Below are 25,405 nucleotides of genomic sequence, written 5' to 3'. Positions count from 1 at the left end.
CGCCCACCCCCTACGCACCCCGGCTAACACCGGACACTGTCCGGGGCTGGACGGCCGCCGCCCCTCGAGCATTGGTGTCCTGGCCCGTAAAATGAGTTAAGGTAACCCCTGCCGGGGTGGGGGGGGGAGGTTTGAGGCCCAAAGGAGACCCCGACCCAGAGCTCTGGGCAAGCTTGAAGGTGCTATGGAAATGCTAGCCAGCTTTTCACGAGAGGTCTGTGAGCGCGCAATCCGACGGGCTTCCCGGAGGAGGCGGCCCCGCACTGAGTTAGCCTGGGGGAAGGGGAGGCTGCGGGGAGGCTGGGGCCCGTAGTCCCTCCCTGTCTCCTCAAGCGACTCCGGGGGTCGCGGAAGCAGCAGCACGAGGTGGGTCCGCCGGAAGCCAGAGGTCGGCCAGAACCTGGGCGAGGCCAGCCTGGGCATGGGGTTTGCACATCCTCCGGCCAGCGCCGCCGCACTACATTTCCCAGAATGCTTTACCGGCCCAGAATGGCTTTTGCCTTGGCAACAGCGGCAGGCGGGGCCCAAGAGAAGCCTGGGGAGAAGGGCCTTCACGGGATTGGCTAGGAGGCGACAAGAGGCGGGGCCATAAAGGAGACAGGCGGCACCCAAGCGACTTCCGCTTCCTCCTTCGCTCCTCGCGGCTCCGCCATCAGACCGGCCCGGACCCCTGCCGACTTCGGATGCTCGGGGCCTTCTCGGCTCCGCCACGTACGCGGCCGCTGCCAGTGCCCAAGCCCTGCGTCCCGGGCCGGGGTGAGTGGAAGGCCGAGGCTGACTGTCTGGGGTAACGCCTGGTTTCGGAGCTTTCCGAGGTCCTTGGTCCTCTGGGGAGGGGGAGGGGTGCGGCCTTGAGGGACGCGCATGCGCAAGTCCACTCCGCCCCCGGCCGAGGGCCACGCCTCTCCGGGAGCGGAGGCGCCTATTGGTCGGAATGAGAGGGGGCAAGGATTGAGAGCCAATCAGGAGCGCCGCTACTGTTCCTTCCCCCCCCTCCGCTCCTCGGCCTCCTCCCCAGGTTCAGTTCCGTCCCACTCCATCCCCCGCCGTCACGGTCCCCTTTCTCCTGTCCTGTCAGTCAGGAAACACGGATTGAGCCCCTACTGTGCGCCGGGCCCCGGCCCTCGGGATGCCCCAAGTCTGACGGGGCAGACCACAGTCCAACAACCCCGAGCAGCCAGCACGTAGTCAAGACGAGCGGAGAGAATCACCAGAGAGAAGGCCCCGCTGTGTGGGGAGGGGGAGGGGCCGGACCCGAGCGGGAGGCCCTAGCAGTGGCTTTTCCAGGGGGCCTGGAGTCAGTGAGTTTCCTTGTCTGTAAAATGGGAGCAGTACCAGCAGCCACCTTCCGGGCTTGTCACAAGAATCAGGCGAGAGAGTGATTGTAAAGCGCTTAGCACAGTGCTTGGCTCCCAGCACACGCCAGCCAGGGGTTCGAGGTCGCTGTGGACGGACAGAGGCGTAGGAGATGGGAGGTGGCCAAACCGAGAAGGCTTTGAATGCCAAGCGGAGGGTTTGGTTCGCCACCCTGGACGAGAGGCAGCCGGTGGAATCTCTTGAGTAGGGGGTGACGTGGTCAGACGGGCACTTTGGGAAAGACCCTTTGGGGGCCGAATGGAGGAGGATGGACTGGAGCGGGGAGAGACCGAAGCAGGCAGACCCCCAGCAGCTGCTGCAGCAGTCCAGGTATAGACAGTCTACACTAGGAGGCGTGGCTGTGTCAGGGAGGAGAAGGAGGGGTAATTCGCATTTAAGAGATGTTGCAGAGGGGAAATGGGCTGGCCTTGACAACAGCCTGGCTATGGGGAAGGGGGAGAGTGAGACCTAGCGAGGTTGGGCGTTGGAGGGACTGGAAGGGGAGAAAGCCTCCCCTTCATCCCGCAGTAATAGGGAAGGTAGGAGGGAGGTTTAGGGGTAAAGGTAATAAATTTATTTGGACATAGTGCATTTAAGATGTCCGCTGGACATCCGGTTAGAGATTTCCGAAAGGCAGTGGAGAAGGGAGACTGGAGGTTGGGATGGGGAGATTTGAGAGTCATTAGCATAGAGCTGGTAATTAAATCCATGAGAGCTGAGATCACCAGGTAAATTAGTAAGAACCCCAGTATGGAGGGAGAAGAGAAGGTGGCCTGGGCCAGATCCCTGAGGCACACCTAGTTAAGAGGCTGTGATCTGGAGGAGGAGCAGTCAGAGGGGCAGGAGGAGAACCAGAAAAGAGGGGCATCCCACAACCCTAGACAGAAGAGGGTGTCAGGGAGGAGAGGGTGATGGATAGCATCTAAGGCTCTGGGAGCTCCTCCTTCTCTATGGTCCCCTTCCTCCTCCCCCTCTCTTTCCCAGTCTTTGGTCCCCCCTCCTTCTCAGACTGCCTGCTCCTTCCTGGGGCCATCCAGCTCTCGGCCTCCTACTTCTCTGTCCCCTCTTTTTTGTTTTCCAACTGTATTGATGCCTTTTGTCGCAGTTTCCGGATATATCCTCCCTCCTCCCCCACTGTGAGCTTTCTCTTGTAACAAAGAAAAAAGCAGTTAAGCCAAACCACCCAGAGTAGGCAGGCCTGGCTGCCAGCTTATGCAACCTTCCCCACCCCTGGTCCCCAGGCTCCCCAGGGAAAGACGGGCAGGAGGGAGCTGCGCTTCCTCATCTGGCTTCTCTGAACTGAGGCTGGCCGTTAGCGCCACACTCCAGCAGCATTTGAGTGACCCCTTTCTCAGCATTCTTACAGCCTCTTTGTATGGTATTGTCCCAGCCAAGCCATGCCTGTCTCCCTGAAGGCCTCCTTGCCTTTGCTTCTTGCTGCACAGTGAGATTGCATTGCATTCAGGTACCCTGATTTGATCAGCTGTGCCCCCCCTTTGATGGGCATCTGCTTTATTTTCCATGCTTTTCTCCCCCAGAGACTGGCAGGATGAATGCTCCTGTTGGGGAACACTGGAGCTAGGCTCGAGCCCTGGGACCAGCCCACTGTGTCTGGCACTAGCCTGGCCATCCTTGGGCCTGTCTTTCCCCAGTGGCCGTTTCCCTCCCTCCTCCGCCCCCTCTTGCTGGTTTTGTCTTTGCCAGTTTACTGGGTGTGAGGTGAAGCTTGTGAGCTGTTTGCATTTCTCTCCCTGGAGATTTGGAGCTGTCTTTCCTGTGGTTGTTACTAGATTGTGATTCCCCTTTGGACATTTCAGCAACTTTGACCTCTCATCCATTGGGGCATGGCTCTTGGGTTTGTCTCGATAACTTATGAAGCTTGAAGATCTTCTCCCTTGGCCCCCCTGGCCCATTCTTACTCTAGGCCCTGGACTGTTTCCCTTTGCCCTCCCCCTCTCTAAAACTGAAAACCTCTTGGTCTGATCCTCCTCCCCCTCCTCCTCCTACCCCATGGCCTTTTCTGGCAGCCCTCTTTGCATGATGGCCCCCTCCTTCCTCCTCTTCCTCTGGGCTTGTTTCCATATCCCTTCTAAAACTTACCATCCCCCTTTCCTGGGCCCCCTTCCTCTTCCTCCTCCTTGCCTCTCCCTTCCCTACACCTCTCTCTCTCTCTCTCTCTCTCTCTCTCTCTCTCTCTCTCTCTCTCTCTCTCTCTCCCCCTCCCTCTCTCCCTCTCTCCTCTTCCCTCTCCCTGTCTCTGGCCCCTTTCCTCTTCCTCCTCCTCTTCCTTCTCCAGCCTCCCCTCCTCTCTCTAAAACCGTGACTCCTTCATGTTCTCTGCCTATCCTGTGCTTTTTATTTTATTTTTAGAAACATGGTGGAGGGGGGGACTTATTCCAGTCATTGGTAATGATACATCGTAGTCCCATCCCTAGCCCTTGCTCTGGCTTGTAGGCAGGTGGCCTTGGGGTCTCTTTTTGAAGATTATATTGACATGTTTGGTTTAAACATTGCAAAAATGTCCGGATCCTCCTTCCCCGCTCCACAAAAGCTGTCATAAGAAAGTAAAACAATTAAAGTGAAAGATACAGTGACTCCATGGGTAGCTGCCTGCAGCATCCCACGCCTGTAACGGTGCCCCCCCTCTAGTTTTAAAGTGGGTTTTTCTTAATTAACAGAAGTGCTTAGAAAGGTTTTCTCTACCTGCTGCATTGCTTCCTCCCTCCTCAGACCTGGCTTCAAATCCTGCCTCAGATGCTTACTAACTGTATGACTCTGGGCAAGTCACCTAACTTCTCTCAGAACCATTTTTTCTCATCTACAATAGTAATGATAAGAATTTATTTTATTTATTTATTTCTGCGAGGCAGTCGGGGTTAAGTGACTTGCCCAGGGTCACACAGCTAGTGTCAAGTGTCTGAGGCCCTATTTGAACTCAGGTCCTGCTGACTCCAGGGCCGGTTCTCTGTTCACTGTGCCACCTAGAGGCCCCAGTAGCAATGGGGTTTAAAGAGCACTTTACAGTTGGCCAAGCCTCTTACACATATTATCTCGTTTGACCTTCCCAGCCACCCTGGAAGTAGGTGCTATGCCCCATTTTGCAGATGAGAAACTGAGGCTGAGAATATTGTATGACTTTCCCAGGATCTGAAGCAAGATGTGAACTGGGGTCAGAATGCTTTATAAGCCTTAGGATGCTGTAAAGTCTGCCTCCTACTGCCATTCTTGGCGCCGTGTGGATTGTTTCCAGTCTGTTCTTCCGCTCTCTGCCACTTCCTACAAGTCCTCCTGTTTCCCTGAGTTCCTCATAGACTTCGTTTCTTGCTGCACAATAATATTTCAGTGCATTTGGAGACCACAGTTTGTTTAGTGCAACCCCTCCCCGCGGTCAGTAGGCATCCATTTTCTTTCCAGTAAAATCTTTCCTCTATCTCAGACACACCCTGGTGCAAACCTTCATCTCCTCACTTGGATAAGGCAGTAGTCTGCCTATTTCCAGTCTCTCCCAACTGCAGTCCACCCTCCATTCAGCCACGAAAGTGACCATGTCACCCCCTACTCAGTGAACTCCAGTAGCTCCCTCCTGCCTCCAGGAGCAAATACCAAGTCCTCAGTTTGGCATTCAAAGCCCTTCATAACCTGCTCCCTAACCCAGCCCCTTTCTAGGCTCCTAACACCACTCCCCTCCATGTACTCTGAAGTCCAGTGTCCTTGGGCTCTTGGATGTTCCTCATGCACAACATTCCCAACTCCCCACTCCTGGTGTTTTCTCTGGCTACCTCATATCATTTTTCATCTCTCCCTAATCCTTAACTTCCTTCAATTCCAGCTAGAATCCCCTCTGCTCTAGGAAACTTTTCCTGATCCCCCCACTTCCAGTGATTTCCCTCCGTTGAATATCTCCCATTTATCCTGTCTATAGCTTGTTTGTGTCTCCCCTCTTAGACTGAGTAGCTTGAGAGCAAGGACAGCCTCTTCTCTTGCTCAGTAGGACTGATGCTTAGCACAGTGCCAGGTACGTAGTAGGTGCCTGGCAAATGTTTACGATCTTACTGACTCCTATAAATGTTTGGCTCCATGTGGGGCTTTTCTCTCTTTGGCCTTCTTGGGGAACTCGGCCAGCAGTGGGGGCCCTAGCTTTGAACACCTGACCCATTGGAGTAATTCCCAGCTTTCCCCCAGCTTTTCCCCGTGCTGGCTTTGTCTTCCCCAGTTTCCTGGTTGTTCGAAAGGCAAAACCTCTTAACTTGTTTGGATTTGCATGCCTCTTTGATGTGATCTGGAACAGTCTTTCTGTGCTTGTTAATAGCTGGATGGCTGTTCACATCTTTTTCCCTCATTGGGCTTCAGCCTTTGTATGGATTCCCTTTCTGTCTTGGATCCCTAGATCTTCTCTCCACTTCTGCCTCCTTGGCCCGTTGCTGTGCTCTGGCCCTTCTCTCTTTTTCCATAGCCCTTTCCTTCTCCCCTCCCTCTGATGCCCCTTTCTTCTGGCCCCCTTCTCCTGCTACATCTTGCCCTCCCAGACATCTGGCCTTTTTCCTTCTCCCCTTCCTGCTTCTGGCACCCCCTCCCTCCTAGTCTCTAGTCCAGGGGTTCTTAACCTTATAGCCACAACCCCCAAGGGATTTGTGGACCCTGTCCCTGAACCTCTATTTCCACCAGTCTCTAGCTGAAATTGAACCTTTCTCTCTATAGATGGGGTCTGTCCAGAGGCTGTTGCCCCAACCTGCTGCTCAGAAGGTTCCAGGGCCCAGAAAAGGGAAGAGCCCTTCTCTTTTGCTGTCTACTCCCTCCAGCTGTCACCTTGATCCTCCTCTTCCTCCTTCCTCTTCTTCCCTCCTTTCCTTGATCTTCCTCTTCCTTCTTCCTCCTCTTCCCTCCTTCTCTTGATCTTCCTCTTCCTTCTTCCTCCTCTTCCCTCCTTCCCTATACTGATTGCTTTTGTTTTTATATCAGTCACTCCCGGATACGCTCCCCACCTGCCTCCCTACCTTCCTCCCAGCCTCACCCCTGGGATTGTAACAAAGGAAGAAGTCAGTTGAGTTCAAGCAGCCACCTGGGCCAGGGCCCGGCCCATGGCAAGACTTGCACTCCTCCATGCCCGTAGGCCCTCCCTCCCCATAGGAAGGGGGGGAGGGGAGGCACATTTCCACAGCATCCAACTTTGGATTGCCTTCTTCACTGTCATTCTTGTAGTCACGCTGGGTGTGTGTGTGGGGGTGGAGCGTAGTATGTGTGTGCTTATGGCATGTGTGTTGGGGGGCAGGGTGGTCATAGACAGAAATACGTGGCACCACTTGTTCAGCCTCTTCCCAGTTGCTGGGGACCCACCAACATGCTGCTGTGACTGTCCTGCTGTGTCTGGGGCCTTCCCTTTTATTTTTCTTGGATTTAGTCCCCTCCCTTCCCCCAGAGCTCACGCCTTCTTCCATCATCCCCCCTTCTGAAATTTAAAAAAAAATCCTTTTTATAAATACATTTCCTTGATCTGTTTTTGTTTTTCCCTCCTCTCAGTTTCCCTTCATCATCCCTCTTCTCCTTTGGGACAGCCCTGTCATAAAACAGAGCTGGATAGCCAGCATTTTATTGCTATCTTCTCTTTTTCCATCACTTTCCCCTCCCTCTGTATCGATCTCCTCCCTTCCCCAGCTCCTCCTGACAAAGATCAAACAGCAGTTCAGCCCAGCTCCCAAGCTAGCAGCCAAGGCCTCCTTAATCCTCGGCTCTTCTTGGCCCTGACCCTTCCTTGCCTGCTGCCCACAGCTTTCCCCCATTCCTCTGCATGCTCCTACCTAAGTTCTCCAGGCATTGCCCCTGCTCTCCCTCGAACTCACTTCCTGAATCCTGGAAGCTGGCTTTCCTCTTTCCGGCTTCCCTGGGCCTGCGCTCTCATGGCTGAATCACTTGGCTTTTTTTCAGTGTTCATCCTTGACCTTTCTAGAGTGTTTTGTGGTGGTGATTAGCCCCAAGGGCCATCACCCTGGCGTGGCTCTGCTCCCGGTCTGACTGGGATCCAGTGATTCTTGCCTCGTTTCCCGACTCGGGGCATTTTCTCCATTTGGCAGCAGTGAGTCTCCTCCTGGGTCTCCCTGCCTCCCCCCTCTCCAGTCTGACCTTAACACAGCTGACAGATTAATGGACCTTATCATGTTGCTTCCCTGCTCGAGGAGCTTCAGTGACTCCTGTGGCCTCTAGGGTTAAATGCCAGCTCCTGTGGTTGGAATTTCATGCCCTTCGCAGTCTGGCTTCAGCTCAGGGGCTGGGCTAACTGTACGCCCCTTCTCCTTTTCCTTCTAGCCAAACCGGATAACTTGCTGCTCCAAGATTTCTAAGTGCCGTGGCTTTGTGACTGCCACTGTTCCTCCCCCATGCCAGGACCTTTCCCTTCCTGCCTCCCTTCTAGTCTTGCTTAGGTCGTGTGCTGCCTTCTATAGGAAGCCTTTTCTGGTCTCCCCTCTCCCCAGTTTACCTTGTATGTGCTTTCTAAATATTTTGTATTGGCTTCATTGCTTACACATTGTCCCTCCCCCCTCCCCCCTCTGAGTGTAAACTCCTTGAGGGCAGGAGTGATTTTATTTTTATCTTTGTACCCCTGGCACCTCCTGGGCCTGGAGTAGGTACTTCATAACTTGAATTCTGCCTCCTGGGCCCCTTCTTCCTCCTCCTCTTGATCCCTTTCTACTTTTGCTTCTTCCTGAACCCTTCTTTTTCCTCTCTTTTCCTTTTCTGGGACCCTTCTTTCCTTTTTTTGCTCCTCTTCCTCTCTTCCTTCTCTTGGGGAATCCCTTCCAGAGAGTCTTTGGGGCTGATGGCTGGCTCTGTCATGTTGAATGGCAGTGGGCTCCTTGGACAAGCTGATCCCCAAGGTCCTTCCAGCTCTAAGAGACTGGAACAAGGGGGAGAAGACCCATCACTCGTGTTGGCTTAGGCATTGGCCTGGCACTGGAGGGCCTTTGTGGGCTGGCTCATTTCCCATTCTTCCTCCTCACAGACCTCTGCCCTGGGAGAGCCCAACTCCCTCCCATCTGCTTCTTGATCTCAGTGTCTCCCTTCCAGTGTGTGGACATGTGCATGAGGCTGTTTGGGTTCTGGACTGTGTGCCCTGCTCCTTGGCTTTCCCAGCTCATTTCTTGGACCATCACACTATGAGACCTTCCCTGGCCCTCTCCCCCTGCTCAAATGTGAAGGGCTTCGTCCCCATTTACTGGACCTTGTTGATCTGAATAGGTATGTGTGGTGATTCCTTTTCCCCCTTTGCTTCTGCTGCACCAGCACAGAGCCTTGTCCATATTAGGTAATTATTGGGTAATTTATTGAGCTTTGAGGAACAGCAGGATGCATTGGATAGAGAGTTGGCTTCTAAGCCAGGAAAACCTGGATTTAAGGCCTTCCTCCGACCCATGTAGGGGATGTGACCTTGGGCAGGTGTGTAAGACAAGAGGGTGTGGAGAAGTTTCCATCCCTATTTTTATTAAATCGAATCCTGGAGATAGTCTGTGATCTCCTCTGATCTACACCTCAGCAGGACTTCTGAGCCTTGGAGGCTGAGGCATGGAATAGTAGCCTCTTTCATGTGCCCTTTTCTCCCTGGCTCTTTCCCCAGAGGATGCTGCCCTTCCTTATTTGGCAGGCCCATCGATAAAGACAGACTGATCCCTACAATCCTGACAGCTAGGGCTTATCCCCCCAGGACGTGAGTGGGAGCCTCTTTCTGGGCCCTTCAGGTATGAGCCCCAAGCTTTACCATGGGGGGAAGTTGTGGAGGCAGAAAATGGAGCCCCATATGTGTGTAACTACTTCTGGGTTCTGTGACTTGAGTTTAAAAAAAAGAAGTGCCTATGTGTCATTCTCATTGGTTTCCTTGGTGATCCTGTGGATTTTATTGCATGCGTTTCTCATGACCAGCCTCTCAGAGGAAACTGTATTTGTTGCCTCTACCGCTTGACTCCTGGCAGCCTGACATCTGACCCCATCCTTCAACTAAAACTCTCCTCTCCAAAGTTACCAATGGTCTCTTCATTGGCAAATCCACTGGCCTTTATAGGCATTATAGAATTTCACAGTTGGAAGGAACCTCAGTTGTCTGTATAGGCCAACGTATACTCCAGAGGAATCATCACCCTCATATGCCTCATGTGTGACTGATCACTTTAATTTGAAGGGCATTTCAGGTCCTTTCCAACCCACTTTTCCAGCCTTAGGTGGTTCCCTCTGCTCACTTCCCTGTCCCTGCCCTTCCTACCATGTACAGTCGAGCCAAACTAGCCTTCTGGTAGTTACCTGCATATGGTGCTCCATTTCCTGTCTTCTTCAGCCTTTGTAACAAATGCCCCCCATGCCGGAAATGATCTCCCTCCTCATTGAATCCCTAGTCTCTCTCAGGATTCCTTTGCATGCCACCTTCTTTGTAAAGCCTTTCTGGCCAGATTCCCCCTGCCAGCTCCCTGAAAATATCACCTCATATTTATTTCTCTCTCTCTCCATAGTTGATATTTTGGCTCTCCCGATAGAATACAAACTCCCTGAGGGCAAGGATTGTTCCACGTTGGTGGGGCTATGGTAGGTGCTTAGATGGTTGTTAGTAGTCAGATGAGAAGTGCAGCCTCAGCCATTCCTCTTCCCTTTCCCCTGGAGCTCCTTGAGAACAAAGACTAATTATATCCCTAGAATCTAGCACAAAGTTTGGCACACTTCTGGTAGGGTGGCCAACCAGCAGGACGATTAGATAGAACCTGTTGCAGTCTCTGAATTTTGGTGGGGGTGGGGGGGTGGGGGGATGGGGGTGGGATAAGGTAAGCAACAAGCAATGGGTTTAACTTACCAGATAGATAGTGAACCAGATCAGGAGACGATGTCTTTGGACTTGGAGTCAAGAAAGACCAGGGTTTGATTCTATGTTCTGCACTTACCTGGTGTTAATTAGTAGTAACATGAGCCAATAGCATAAGCTCCTAGAGCCGTCTATAAAATGAGGCAACAACCTTGGGATGTTTTCCCTGAGTTGTAAAGATCATAGGGACAGCATATGTCCAGGTGCTTAGCAAACTGTAATGTCCTACGTCAAGGTGGTGGTAGTGGTTGTTGTTCACTTGTTTCAGTCATGTCCCACTCTTCGTGACCCCATTTGGGGTTTTCTTGGCAAAGACACTAGAGTAGTTTGCCATTTCCTTCTCTAACTCATTTTACAGATAAGGAAATGGAGGCAAACAGGGTTAATAAGTGACTTGCCCAGGGTCACAAACTAGTAAGTATCTGAGGCCAGATTTGAAGTCAGGAAGATGAATCTTCCTCACTTCAAGCCTGGCTCTCTGTGCATTGTGCCAACTCGCTGCTCCTAATGTAAATGTTAGCTATTGTTATAGTAAAAAGAAAAGGCTTAGTCAGAACTTGTGGTCTGAGAGAGGAGCCTTCAGGTGTGGGGGAGAGGCTTTCTTTATGGATTTCTGAAGTGTTTAGCTGGAATACGTGGTAAAATTAAACCTGTCAGGTCACATTTTCAGGTTTGTGGTCGTAACCATGTTTCACTTAGTCTGATGTGCATTTAAAAAGACATTGTTGATCAAAATAATTGATGATTAATGGAGAGTAGTGAGTGATGGTGCCCCTTCTGTAATTTACCGTTCGGACAGGGACGACCGGCATTCCCGTTGGGCGTTTGATTAGGAGGTGTGGGGGTGATCACAGAGTTGGGATTCAGTTGTTTTCCTTTGGAGAGTTGGCTTGATGGGCAGCCTGGTGGGGTGTGCACAAGAGTGGATTCTGTAAGAATAGTGTTATTCAAAAGTCCAGAATGACATGGGGGTTGGGGGGAGGGGGAGGGGGAGGATGACGGTGATAATGATAACGAATGCAGGTGATGAGGATGAAAGTGATGGCTAACGTCAGCCAAAGGGTTGTTTTCCTAAGCTTTGGGGGTTGGGGCAAGAAAAGGATCCCAGGCAGGCCAAGACCTCAGTGACAGTGTGGCTGCCCTGCAGCTGGGAAAGGTCAGAGTGCCAGCAAGAAGACGAAAGTACCCCGATTCTGTTCTGCTTCCCTTTTCTCTCCCAAAGAGGAGGATTTTTGCACTGGACAAATTAGAACCAAATGAGTACCCGTGGGGAACCCCAAATGCCATGCAGCTGTTCTCTACATATGTGTTCAAATCATCCTACCCCAGGGAATGCCAGGTTAGGTTCTGAAAGAGCAGTCGGTGATCTTTACAAAATCTTAGAGAACCCTCGTGACGCTTTGAGACTGCACCGGGTGCCTACAGCCTTCAGGCCGGCGAGCTCAGTGGCTGTCTGTCCCTGGCAGATTCTTAGGACATACCATTAAAGGTAAAGTGGCAGTGTGGTGCAGTGGGTAGAAAGCGAGCTTCGGAGTCCAGGAGGGCTCTGCGTCATAGACAGGTCACTTCTCCTGAGCGCCGGAGCTGTCTGTTCAGAGGAGGAGCTGACTTGCGCTGGTGGTGGGAATTACCTTCCGTGCACTCCTTCTCCATCCTGTATGTGCATGGTGGTTACATGTTGTCTCCCCTACAGACTGAAGGCTCTTTGAGGGCAATGACTGTGTTTGCCTTTCATTGTATCCCCGGCGCTTGAAACACAGTAGGCGCTTAATAAATGCTTATTGACTTGCCGTGAAAATTTCCTCACTACACACTGCTCCAATGAAATCACGGGCCTAGATCCCCCCCACCCCCCGCCCCCCCCCCCAAAAAAGAATCATTAATGGTGTGGCAGATCAGTGCCAGTCAGCCTGGCTCCGTCAGGAACATTTGATGGGAGACTCACCCTATTGAAAAAGCCTTGGGTGCTGTGCCTGTGGTCCGGTGCAGAGGCTGGGGCTAGGGGGTGATAGCTCCATGGATTGTAACTTGAAGAATCAGAACCGAAGAGGCGCTGTCCAGGCGGCTCGGTGGGGCCCAGGCCATCCTCAGCTCAGCATTTTTATCAGTGATGTGGATGAAGGCATGGCTGGCGTGCTTGTTACGTTTGTGGAAGACCGGAGGAGGTGGTAACACACTAAAGATCCCATAAGGAAACAATGATTGGCCTGATTAGACAAGAGGAAAGTTTTACGGAGATGAATGTAAGGATCTACACTTGAGCTGAATAAACCTTTTAACTTTTCAAGTAGAGGCTGGCCGGATGAATCGGTGCAGGGGGTTTATATTGGGTCAGACCTAACAAGGTGAAGTAGAGATCAGTGCGCACCTGGGATTAAAGAAATCACGACAGCAGGAGGAGTTTGTCAGAAGATGCAGAGTGACTCAGGCTGTGGCCCCCAGAAGAGCCTACTTAGGGTGCGGCGACGTGGTGGCTACGTGGTGCCACAGTGCACAGAGTGCTGGGCCTGGCCGCGGGCGCTTCTTAGCTCCCTGACCCTAGGCAAGTCACTTCACCTCGATTTGCCTCAGTTCCCTCATCTGTAGATGAGAAGAATAACACCCACCTTGCAGGGTTGTTCCAAGAATCAGGTGAGACGATAACTTTGAAGTGCTTAGCGCAGTGCCTGGAACGCAGGTGTTGTCGCCCTTCGTACTTGAAGAGGACCAGCGCGGTCAGCTGCGGCTGATCAGTTCGGTATGAGCTTGGAAGTTTCTACCGCAGATTTGGGCACAAATAGTCCATTGAACGTTTGGGATGGAGATGTCTGCAATGTAGTGAGAACTCTGTAAATGTTAGCTATTTTTTTAAACTATTGCAGTAAAGAGAGGCTCAGTTTATTGGTGATCAAAACTAAAAAAAAGAGAAAAAAAGAAGTATTTCCCCATTGTTGACTGCACTAACGGAATTTCAATGTGCATTTTTCAGCTCCCTCCACCAGTTAGAGATTTAACTTGATTTTTGGCTAGTAAATTTCCATCTTCTTTTGCATCAATGGTATCTGTTGTTGTTGGAAATTAACCAAAAATTTTGCATTTTTTTAAGAGATGGGTTGAAAACCCACTGGAACTCTTCATCTGGAAGGTTCTTATACAGGTTAAATGATTATCTCTGTTTTTAAAGTGTGCAGAGAGAGGTTTTTGTAGATGCCAGACTTGTATTGTTTTCAGCATTGTGGAGACCAGAGGGTGAGACTCCAGGAAAAAGCAGAGGATGAGGATTGGCCATTGGATTGGGCAATTTGGAGATCACGGATGCCTTGAGGGGAACAGTTTTGTTGAGGAGGCTGAGAATCTGGAACCTAGAAGGACAGAGGTGCCTTTAAAGGAAGTAGAGAAGTTTGGAAGAGCAGATCTGTCTGCAATTCTAATCACAGCCTGTCCAAGCTTCTTCTTTTCTTTTATCATTTTTAAAATTTTTATTTATTTTTTAAATTTGATTTTTATTTTCAGTTCTAAATTTTCTTCCTTCTACTCCCTTCCCCACTCAGCGAGGTGCAAAGAAATATAATACCATTACACACATGAAGTCACGCAAAATATACTACATTGTCCATATTCCCCCAAAAGCAAGAAAAATAAACAATGGAAACAAAATACTCCCTGTAAGTCCATCAGTTCTCAATTTGGAGGTGGATAATATTTTACATCATGAGTTCCTTGGAATTGTGGTGGATCATTGGATTGATCAGAGTTACTCCGTCTTTTGCAACTGATTATCTTTACAATATTACTGTTGTAGTATGCATCGTTCTCCTGGACCTCAGCTTTCTCGTTTCACTTTGTATCAACTCATGGAAATCTTCCCAGATTTTTCTGAAACCATCTCTTTTGTCATTTCCTACGGCACAATGGTATTCCATCATATTCATGTATTATAACTTTCAAAAAGCATGTATTAAGCATTTACTTATGTGTTTAAGCACTAGCACTGTGCTAAGTACTGGAGATACAAAGAAAGGCAAGTTAAAAAACTAAACCACAGCCCCTGCCCTCAAGGAGTCCACATTCTTGGGGGGGAATACAATATGTAAATAATTCTATCTATGCAGAGAATATGAGGGTACTGAAAGAAAAAAGGCATTGGCAACAGGGTGGGTGAGCGATGAGGCACCTGAGAAGGGCCAGGAAAGGCAAGATCTTATGTTAGGAAAGGAGGAGAACTTTGGGGAAAAACAACGTTGACAATGATGGGCTAGGATCCTCCCTCACTTAAATGTTTCCTCTTTGCATGGAGGCAATCCTTTATTTTCAAATACTTTGCCAGTAGAGAGAGCAAACTCTAGCAGATTTTCTTGGTTATCTCCAATTTATCCCGTATGTATCTTATTTGTATAGTCTCTTGCACGTTGTCTCTCTCTACTCATCCTCTTCTACTAAACTCTTTGCCACTGGGGGAAAGAAAGGAAATTAGGGGTATTTTACTTACCAGCCAGTGCTTCTAAGCCCTCCTGTTGAAGGGTGCCTGTGGAAGCCACAAAGGAACAAGGTGAGGGGAAACTGAGAAAGAGAGGACGTCAGTATTGCCAGCTGTGCCGTTTCAGGTGGCTGGCTTAGGTTAAGTCAAGGCTGCCCTGAGCTGGGAGGAATTAAGGGGCTGGTGCAGTTGTATTGGAGGGCTATTACCTCCGATGTGAGGGCTGCTTATCCACCTTCGGTGTTCACCCGTCATCCAGCTGTTACTTGAGGCTCCAAGAAGTTGTAGCCACACCCCTGCAAAACTGTCCCGGCAAACAGGCTAAACCAGATTGAGGGCAATGGACAGGCCTCAGACCCATTGGCGATTTAGGGGGGTGTCTGCCCCAAGCCTGTGAAGACTTCCTCCAGCAGAGTGGGCAGATGAGAACAGTATGTTCCATTGGCCTTGAAGGCAGCTGAAGCAGGTGCTTGGGAGTGCTTAGAGCTTGGTCAGACATCAAAGATGCCAGGGTCATCCACTGCATCCCAGGCTGTCACCAGTCTTCTTGATTCTTATATTGCTGCTGGACTTTGATGACTTTGGAAGAGAGAGGGAGGCTGCTGACTGTACAGCTTTCCCTCACTTAAATCCAGTTTACTTGAAAGTCAAGACATCACCCTGAGATCTCATCGGTCCTCTTCAGAAGTGAAGGGTGAACAACAACAACATTGGAGACAAGTCCAAGATTAGCAGCATATGATCAGTCTTCCTGTGGTTAACCTCACTGTCCTTGGCTCCCACTTTGTAGTCCACTGCTCTAGGCAATTGTGTTGGTAAGCAAAATGGGCTCTTAGCACTCAGTTCAACCAAGTGGCCTTGAAGAGTTTGTCTTTTGTTTCCTTTGATTAATTCAGTGCATTTCATTGAGTCTTACTAAGTGCTAAGCCCCTGGCCCAAACCCCTATTAGGTGCTAAGCCTATGTGGGTGTGAAGCTCCCAGCATACTAAGGGGAGGTGCTAACTCAAGAGCCAATCATAGCAGCCTAAGTTCTGGTCATTCTGATGATGGTTGATAACGTCTGAAGTGGTATAAGAAGAGAAGACAGAGCCATTTGCTTAAGGCTGTCACTCTTGGTGGTGTGCTGATATGGAGACTCCGGGCAGCTGTAGCTAAGAGCCCTCCAGCTCGTAAACCCAGAAGCTGGGACTTTGTTAATCTCTGGTAACTATGTATTGGGATTTGAATCAGGCAAGGTCTATCTATTGATGTTTGTAATTTTTTTGTATTTCCTCTGAAGTTCAGAGTGCTGGCTTTTTCCCCTGAACTGAGTGATATTTGTATGCTGGATTAAAGTAAGCTTGTAAACCCCTTAACGTTGTTTTCCTTAGTAAAGCAGATCAAAAGAACCTGGGCTTTTGCAGCGTGCTGGCATTCTTGTTGTTGGGCTTGTGTTGGTTTTTCACCCCCACAACAGCTGCTAGCCGGATTGTTGAAGCAGCAGTTCAGTACTCCATTTAAAAAATGGTGTCTTGATGCATTTTGTATTTTATGCCTCAGTTCTCAATGAATCCTTTTCTCCTGCCCAATAACCTCCTTTACCCTAAATACATGCAGAGGTGTCAATCTGCAAAATTCTCGAGTGTGGCTGGACTAGGTTAAAATGTCATTGGGAAATGTTTAACAAAATAAATAAAAGTATAATACAATGTAGATAATGTTAATTTGTGGTTTTCTAAGTCAATATGTAATTGGCAGGGATCCAGTTTCTATTTTATCTTGATACCACTGCATACATACATACATACATACAGAAATGCAGTTAATGATAGCTAGCATTTGGTAATTAAGTACAATTTTCTCTTACTGACAGTCTAACTTAAATCCACACTTGTGGTCTAGTAGTTCCAAACTAAGGGAAAGGAAGGGTGTTTCAGGAGGCAATGCTGGCAATTACATTGGTTAGGAATTCTGTTGCTGTTTAGTGTTTGAGAAAAGGATCTCAGTGTCTGGTATCTTATCCTGCCAGGTGATCTTCAGAATCTTTCTAAGATGGGTTAGCCATGCAGGGCAAGTCACATTGTGGTTAGAAGCAATGCAAGGACACTCTTAAGGTCTCTCTTAAGAACTTTGGAATTGATTGTTTGCCATGGGTGACATTGGCACAGCATGGCGTGCCCACATCGGGGAAGGTGCTGTGCTCTGAGCAACGCAGAATTGAAACAGCTCAAAGGAAACACAGAACATGCACATTTAGAGAATCCACCCCAAATGTTCATATGGATTATTTGTGCCTGACCCGTGGTAGAGCATTCTGAGTTTGTATTGTTCTGATCAGCCACAGGTGGACACACTGAAACTTGACTCTGGCATGGTAATGTCATTTGGTTTGTTTCCTTTCTTTGGCATTACTTCATATGTATCTTCCTATGATTCTTTGAATGCCTTTTATTCCTTATTTCCACTATATTTATTTATTGCAGTTCACAGCACATTCCATTTCCACTTATTTTGCTTCCAGCTTCTTTTTCTTCTTTTTTTTTTTAAAGTGCTGTTGTATTTCAGCACATATAACTTTTTATGTCTGACATTGACCTCCTTGAAGTTATTAAATCAAAATTACTACTAATTTTTTTCCCATAATTCCAACTTGTTTTCCACTGAAACAACATTGACTTTTTCCAACTGTTATTACCTTAATCATTTGAATAAGGCAATAATGTGTGAGGTGATAATTTAGAATTGTTTCAGTTTTCATTTCTTCTTATTTGAAGTGTCGAATGTTAGTTTGAATTTCTTCTTTACAAAACTGGTTATGATTTTTTGACCACTAGGCCATGAGGAAGTGGTTCTTTGTCTTAGAGATTTATGTCAATTTCCTATAAATTTTGGATTCAGTTCAGTAAACATTAAGCATGTCCTATGTACAGACATTTTGCTAGGTATACAGGGTATACAACATACACACACACACACACACATCCACACATCCACCAATGATAGCTTCTGCCCCTAAGAAGTTTCCCTTCTACTTCTAGGAGGATATAGCATATACATATACAAATAAGTATGACCCATATGAAGTAATTTTGAAAGGGATAAAGTGCTAATAAATAAATAAACTTGAGAGACTCTGGAGAAGCCTTCTATAGGAGGTGTGTAGTTCCTGAGCTGGGCCTTGAAGGTTACTAGGTACTCTGTAAGGGTGAAGAAGAGAGTGTATTACAGCCAGGAAGAAGGAACAACGTAGGCAAAGGCTTATAGGCAGGAGTTAGGGTGGCAGTCAGGGGGCACAGAGCTCCTTGCCAGAATACACATTCTGAATGTACCTTCTCTGAGCCTTCACGCATTAGCCTGCCTCTGTATCTTAAAATGCCACATGATAGGAGGTGAACTTACTGCCTTTGGTAGAGAATCAGTGTGACTTGGTGAGAGGAGCACGGGCTTCAGAGGTGGTCGAAAGAATTGGGCATGGTTAGTCTAGAGAAGAGAAGACCAGGAGAGAAATTGCAGACTCAAAGTATTTGAAGGACTGCCATATGGAACAGGGATTTGAAAGGTTCCATTTGGCCTCAGAGGGTGGTACCAGCAATGGTGGGTCTAAGTTGCAAAGAGGCTAGTTAAGAGGCTGAAACTTAGAGCTGTCCAAAGTGGACCTATTGAGAGGTGCTGGGCTGCTCCTCCCTCCCAAGGAGAGACTGGGCAACCACTTGTTGGGTGTGTTAGAGTGGAAATTCCTTTGATGAATTGGACTAAGGCCATTGAGGTCTTTTGCACCTTTGTTTCTGAGTCAAAAGATAACCCAGCTTAACATTTATTAGTATTGTAACCTTGGGTAAGTCACTGAATAAATAACTATGAGTCCAAGTTTCTTCATTTGTAAAAGGAATAACTGACCAACCTACCTTACAAGGCTGGTGTGAGGATTAGTGTGAAAGCTTTTTATCAACTATACATGACTATTCTAGCAATAGAGGTGTAGTGGGTACGCTAGAGTGAACTTAAGAGTCAGAAAGTCTCTTGTTTATATCACACACAAGCTGGACAAACTTGGGCAAGCTTCCTCACCTCAGGTAACTCTCTTCGAACTTAGTTGATCTATTGGGGGGAGGGAATTTTCTCACTCTGCTGGTGGTTCTCAGAATCAGTAAAATCACAAGTCCTATCCTTTCCCCCACCTCTGCAAAAAGGACTTACACAAACTTTGGATATTACCATCTTTTTGTTCTGCGCTGTCAAGTTTCACAATGCTGTTTCTTAATGGCAGATGGAGAAGGCAGGAATAAGTAAGCAGGAATTGCTTTTCTCCCAGCAGGAAGAGCAGTGATACTTACATTTTGTTATTTCTTTCAGATTGGGAGGTGGCTCCTGAAACCAAGGAGTCATCCCCAAAGCTGGGCTTCTCTATGGAACAGTCAGCCCAGGAAATACTCACATGGGATCGTCCCTGTGTTTCTAGTTTGGGAGAAACTTCAGAATGTGATGCCAGACTAGAGAAGCAGCCCAGGAAAGTAGTGAGACATCCCAGGTAAGTAAGACACCCTAAGAGAAACTCCCCAAAACATGAAGACAGCAACAGCTTTGGGCTATGGCCAGGCAATTTTCCATAGTAAAGAAAAGCTATAGAAGAAAAGGCTTGCTGAGTGAAAGGCTCCAGGGCTAGTCACACATCTAGTTTGGGTTAATTGATAGATACAGGATTGCAGATTTAGAGGAAGAATGAAAGACTTCAGATTGGGGAAGGACTCAGAGGCCCTCTAGTCATGAGTGCTATAGAAACTGCCCTAAAGTACAGTGAAGGTGGGAAATCTTCATTAGGATTCAGACCGTTTAAATGTTATTGGATCCATGTTAAAGAGAAACCTTATGAATGCAGTGCATGCCTGAAAGCCACTAACCACAGCCTCTCCATTACTTCCCTCACAGACTTGGTCCTGGAGAGAAACCCTATAAATGTAATGAATGCGGAAAGGCCTTCCGACAAAGCTCACAACTTATTGTACATCACAGAATTCACACTGGTGAGAAACCTTATGAATGTAATGAATGTGGGAAGGCCTTTCGTGAGAGCAAAGAACTTATTCGACACCAGAGAATTCACACTGGAGAGAAACCATATGAATGCAAAGAATGTGGGAAGGGCTTCAGAGAGAGCAAAGAACTTACTCGACATCAGAGGATTCATACCGGAGAAAAACCTTATGAATGTAAAGACTGTGGGAAAGCCTTCAGGCGGAGAACTGGACTTAATGAACATCAGAGAATTCATACTGGGGAGAAACCTTATGAATGTAATGAATGTGGGAAGGCCTTCAGACGGAGAACTGGACTTAATGAACATCAGAGAATTCATACTGGAGAAAAACCTTATGAATGTAATGAATGTGGGAAGGCTTTCCGTGAGAGCAAAGAACTTATTCAGCACCAGAGAATTCACACAGGGGAGAAACCTTATGAATGTAAAGAATGTGGGAAGGCTTTCAGACGGAGCACAGGACTTACTGATCATCAGAGAATTCATACTGGAGAGAAACCTTATGAATGCAATCAATGTGGCAAGACCTTCCGCTGGAGAACAGAACTTACTTCCCATCACACAATTCATACTGGAGAGAAACCATATGAATGTAGCGAATGTGGGAAGGCCTTCCGCCTGAGTGCCCATCTTATTCAACATCGGAGTATTCACACTGGTGAGAAACCTTATGAGTGTAATGTTTGTGGGAAAGCCTTCCGGTGGATCACAGGACTTGCTTCCCATCACAGAATTCATACAGGAGAGAAACCCTATGAATGTAACATATGTGGAAAGACCTTCCGCCAGAGTACACAACTTTCTAGACATCATAGAATGCATACTGGAGAGAAACCCTATGAATGTACTGAATGTGGAAAGGCCTTCTGCCTGAGCACACAACTTATTCAACACCAGAGAATCCATAACAGAATGAAGCCTTTTGAATGGTAGGGCCTCAGGAAGGTGTGGTTGACACAGAGAGCACTCACTGAAATTTGGAGAATTCCAACTAAAGTGAAACTGTAAAGATCAAATCCCGGGCAAGTTTCCCACAATGGCTATGACCTCAGCCTTCAGAAGTCAGTCACTTGCCACTTCCCTTCTCCCACCCCTACAAGGAGACATAAAAGTTACTTATTCAGAAAATTGTGGGGACCTGACCAGAACTTGTTCCCACAGCTCTGCTCCTTCAGAATTGTGTGAGTCATTGCCTGCTCTCTTTTCCTTCCTCCGAGTCTCAGAAGGATGGGTACCACTGCTTGCTAAGACTCAGTCCTCTGCCTGGACGTTTGGTCTCAGCTCCTCTCCCCTGTTCTCAGAGTCTCACTGCAGTGGTCATTTCCCTTGGGCATTTTCAGCCCATAACTCTTTACTGACTCCATACTGCTCCTTATAAACATGTCCATGTCTCGCCAGTACTTTGTTTTGAAAGGCTGCCCTGCATTCTATTACAATCATTCTATTAAACCCTTCTCAGAAGTCAGCAGCTTTCTCTGATCACCAAATCCAATGGTCTTTTTTTCATTCCTTTTCCTCTTGGAAGTTTTGAGGTTGATGAGTCCCCTTCTCCCTGACAGCACTTGGGTCTCTCCCACAGGATCCAGCTCTTTTTTTTCTGTCTCCATTGGCTCACTTCTCTCCTCTGGTGAAAGTCTTATTTTGTCCTTTTATGAAATCCAAGGGCTGGAAGAGCCCTCTCAGGAGCAGCAAAAGCCAGGAGCTAGAGGAAAAGCTAGGGCATGATGGGTTTGGGCAGTGGAAGGATCAGTACAATCCCTCTTCTGCTCCCCTTGCTCTCCAGCACTTCTAAAAGCCAACTGGCTAGCTCCAGCTTTATCCTGAGGAAGGATGGCTTTATTATTTTTCAAAAGCATTTCATCTCAAGGGATGTAGGAAGAGAGATGGCATGATACTTCTTTTAGTGGAAACTTAGACTGGACTCTCTAGACTCCAGCAGGAAGTGAGGCCACCCTCCAGGAGTCTTCCAGAGGGTCAAAACTATCAGCGATCAGGTTCAGGTAACCAGGATGTCAGTGGAAGCACTGATGTGCAAGTGAAATAAGACTCATCAGGGTGACAAGAAAACTGGACTGGCCGTTGTAGGACAATGCAGTGGATGATGGTGATATTTTAAAGGGAGGGAGGGGCAAACAAACAGAGGTGAGATGTCCTGGGTCATCGTTGGAGAGACCTGGGGACCTGTGAGTATGAAGGGGAGAAGGAAGGAGTGAGAAAGGTGCCTTACTTACTGAATAATAAATCCTCTCAAAGAAGGGGGATTTTAGTGAGAGTGTGTGTGTGTGTGTGTGTGTGTGTGTGTGTGTGTGTGTATGTATCTGTATGTATTTCCTCATAGCTACTGGCCAGAGCTACGTGGAGTATTATTCTCTGGTCCCAGTGGCCTGGACTGACTCAGTGTCAGAGAGCAGCCAGTTCCAAGGCTTTGAGCGTCCTCTTAAAGCCGAAGACCCTTGGACTCCAGCCCTGACTGCCTTGGAGCACTAGCTGGCTACAGGGCATCTCATGTAACCTGGTGTGTGCCAGGGGCACCACCCTTCACCTTCCCTTCCGGGTTCAGACCTCGGTGCTATTTTTACCTCTTCTTTTCTGACCTGTTATGGAGTCCTTTCTATTCTACCTCTGTGGTCTCTCTTACACATGACCTTTCCTGCTCACCTGGCCACTCCCTTCCTCAGCGCCTGTTTGGATTATGCAGTTTCCACTTCACAGGTCGTCTTCCCTGGCCTGCCTTCTCTCTCTACTGCCACTTGGATGTTCCTAGTGACCTCATCATGTGACATGTACTCTGAAATCATTGACGATTCCCTGTTGCCTGCAGAATAATTGTCAAACCCCTTTTGACTGGCATTTAAGGTCTTCCCAAATCTAGTGCCAAGCAACCTTCCCAAGTTTGCCTGTTCCCCTTGACTTCCTTTGTGGTCTAGCCCTACTGGATTGGTTGCTATCCCACAAACACACCCTCAACTTTTGGGCTGCTTTGCTTTTGCTTGTGGTGCTTTCTATGCCTGGACCATAGTCTCCTCCCTTCCACCTACTGAATTCTTGCAGGTCCTTCAAAGCCAAACTTGGATGTCACTCTCCTTCTCCCTGCCCTCCCTCACACCTTACATAGCACTTTGTTTCTACTTACGTGTTCTTTTGTCTTGTAGTCACTTCTGTCCTTGTCAAATCCATGAGGAGAGGGCCTGTGTTTTATTTAACCTTTGTGTGTCCCTAGGCTCTTGCACAAGGCTTGGTACTCAGTTAATGAATAATAAATGTTGATTGACTTGACTTGACTATGAAGCAGGTTTTACTATAGGGTGCACCTTACTGAACATCATTGAATGTGTAGTGCGAGGTAACCTGGAAATGGGTCCCATGCCCCTTTTGGGTGCCTGCTCAGCCTTGACTTTTTAAGTGCTTCATACTCCACATCGGTTCCCTCTGCCTCCATAAAAGGCGCCAGCCACTCAGTGTGTCATAACGTAGAGCACTTTCATCTTAGAATAAAGGAATTTTCTACTCTGTAACTTCCCCAGGAGTATTTTCCACATGAAAGTTATAAGTTCCCAATGAGCTTATAATTGGCAGGTGCTCAGATAACATGGCAGCGATGTGTTAGTCTGGGCTCAGAGCCCTGTGTGCAGGTCACATAACAGTAATATTTACATTCTTGCTCCCATTTCATCCAAGCTTGCTAGCTAGCCTGACACCTGGGGCAGTGGGGGTGGGAGATAAGGGAAGAGGGAGTCTGTTATACAGACACGGGTGGTAATAGGCCTGCTAGCTAATTAGGGAAAATTTTCGGTAGCCGAAATCTCAAGCAGGATATACACTCCAATCACATTGGGCATCTGGATCATTTTTTCATGTTTAAGTTGTCCTGAGATAAGGATAAAGAAAAGGGTATTTATAGCTGTGGTCTTCCATTCAGGGAACATCTCTTCCCAAACTACCTTCACTTAGGGGATGGTTGAGGTGGTCTGGAAAGAAGGAACAAGAGGTGATTTTGGAGAAAGTGGGAGTGGGGGAGATCTGTGGAGGAATCTGGACACCCCAGGGTAGGCTGTCACAGTGAGCGTTTTGCAGCCCTACTTCAGTGCTTCTCCCTGAAGGATGGAAGAATTGCCTTAAAGGCTCTTAGCAAACCTTGGCCATGTGAATGAGCAGGTCTTGAAACAGCACAAATTATCAAAAAGCACCGGAAAATTGTTTAAATTCTCATCAGAAATGTAAACAACTCAATTATACAACATTGGGCTCTACAAAGCACTTTCACAGACTCAAGCCTTTCAAGGTCCCCGAGGCCATCCTGAGCTGTCTGTAAACAAGACTCTCCCTTCAATGCAACTGACAAATGTTCTTCCATCGTTTGCTTCGAGATCTACAGTGAACTCTGAGACTTTACCCCCATCATATCGACAAAGATGACCAAAAAAAAGCGGCATATGGTGGAGACAGAGGATGTGGAAGGAATGGCAAGCACAGTAATGTTGGTCACTGTTGGTCCAAATGTTTGGAAAGGCAACTCGGATTCTACCGAAAAGGCCTGTAATTACCAGTAGGTATATGCCTCGAGGGGATCAAAGATCTTTAAGGCTCCTAGCACTTTCCAAAGACTGAAACAGAGTTTGTGCTCATCATTTAGGGGATGACAATGAAGAGGCAGCCTCATGTAGCAGATAGCCATCCTTGGAGTCAAGAAGGCCTGGGTTCAAGTCCCACTTCTGCCTGGTTACTGGCCGTGGGACCCTGGGCAAGTCCTTTTGCCTCTGAGTGCCTGAGGCAATACTCCAAGACTACAGTGTAGCTGCCTTGGTAAAGGCATTGTCCTCACTGCGGTTCCATACACCTGGGAAACCCCAGGTTCAATTCCATTCCAAGAAATGACAAATCTTTAGAAGAGCCTTCAAAGATGTGTCTGAACTGGTGCTGAGTGAAGTAAGCAGAAACAAGAGACAGGCAAACTCAGACCGTGGTATTGTCAAGGAGCTGCATTAAAGACTTCGATTCTGACCAAGCTTTGCCTAGTTACGGCTTTAGAGGCCTCTGACAGACCAGAGGTCGGGAAGAAGCAGCAGCCACATGTTTCCAGCTCTGGTCACTGTGCTTTGTCGTCTTGGCTGCATTTATTTATTAGGAGGGATGCTTCTGTTGTTGGTGGGAAGAGGGGGTGGGTGGGAAGTGATGTTAAGTAATGTTAAAAAAAAAAAAGGAAGGGTATCAATAAAACATTTGAAAAGAAAGGCATCATCTCCCTTGGAAGATTGTTGATCAATCAGAAATGAGTCCTGGTTGGTGGGTTATGTGATTTGCTTGGGATTATATAGCCTCTGAGCTGTATCCAAGGATGCTGTTGAGGGAGCTGGGGGTAGGGTGGGGTGGGGTAAGCCCACCTTTTAAAGCATTATTCCTAATAGTGAAACACTGGACCCCATGTGACTTTAACAAGACCAATAGTCTGGTCTGTTGGCCAGGTTGAAATGGAGAGACCAAGTTTAGGAGGTCAGGACACTTGATGAGGGCAGACCCATTGTCCAAGACTGGGAACTCAGAATCACACAGTCCCTAGGTACTTAAATACTTATTGGCTGTGAATTGAAGGTACTTCTTGCTAATGTATGTTGGATGGATTCAGGAGACAGGTCCGTGAGGCAGGAAGGCAGCAGAAGTGACTGGATTGAGTCTGGAGGGCATGATTGGGTCTACACCACAGTTCTGATTGGGAATGAAGAGTGGTGCAGACCTGAGATGTGGCCC

General features: G+C 48.1%; 1 protein-coding gene across 1 annotated transcript; it reads left to right on the top strand.

The window, feature by feature from the left end:
* The first annotated feature begins 421 nt into the window (after positions 1-421).
* On the top strand, positions 422-24,828 carry LOC118834251 (zinc finger protein 501-like). Its single transcript, XM_036741720.1, has 4 exons — positions 422-426; positions 512-756; positions 18,979-19,153; positions 19,552-24,828. Exons 1-4 carry the CDS (start codon positions 422-424, stop codon positions 20,591-20,593), a joined length of 1,467 nt encoding a protein of 488 aa, XP_036597615.1. The 3' UTR covers positions 20,594-24,828.
* The last annotated feature ends 577 nt before the right edge of the window (positions 24,829-25,405 follow it).

Source organism: Trichosurus vulpecula, chromosome 1 (genome assembly GCF_011100635.1).
Source record: "Trichosurus vulpecula isolate mTriVul1 chromosome 1, mTriVul1.pri, whole genome shotgun sequence".
Classification (NCBI taxonomy): domain Eukaryota; kingdom Metazoa; phylum Chordata; class Mammalia; order Diprotodontia; family Phalangeridae; genus Trichosurus; species Trichosurus vulpecula.
The sequence above is the reverse complement of the archived record's forward strand: the minus strand, read 5'-3'. Positions and strand labels throughout refer to the sequence as shown.

What these genes read in the sequence shown, in the direction of transcription:
- LOC118834251 (XM_036741720.1), top strand. An exon ending in GCCCTGCGTCCCGGGCCGGG is followed by an intron (nt 757 to 18,978) that starts GTGAGTGGAAGG and finishes TATTTCTTTCAG; the next exon opens with ATTGGGAGGTGGCTCCTGAA. An exon ending in AAAGTAGTGAGACATCCCAG is followed by an intron (nt 19,154 to 19,551) that starts GTAAGTAAGACA and finishes CTTCCCTCACAG; the next exon opens with ACTTGGTCCTGGAGAGAAAC.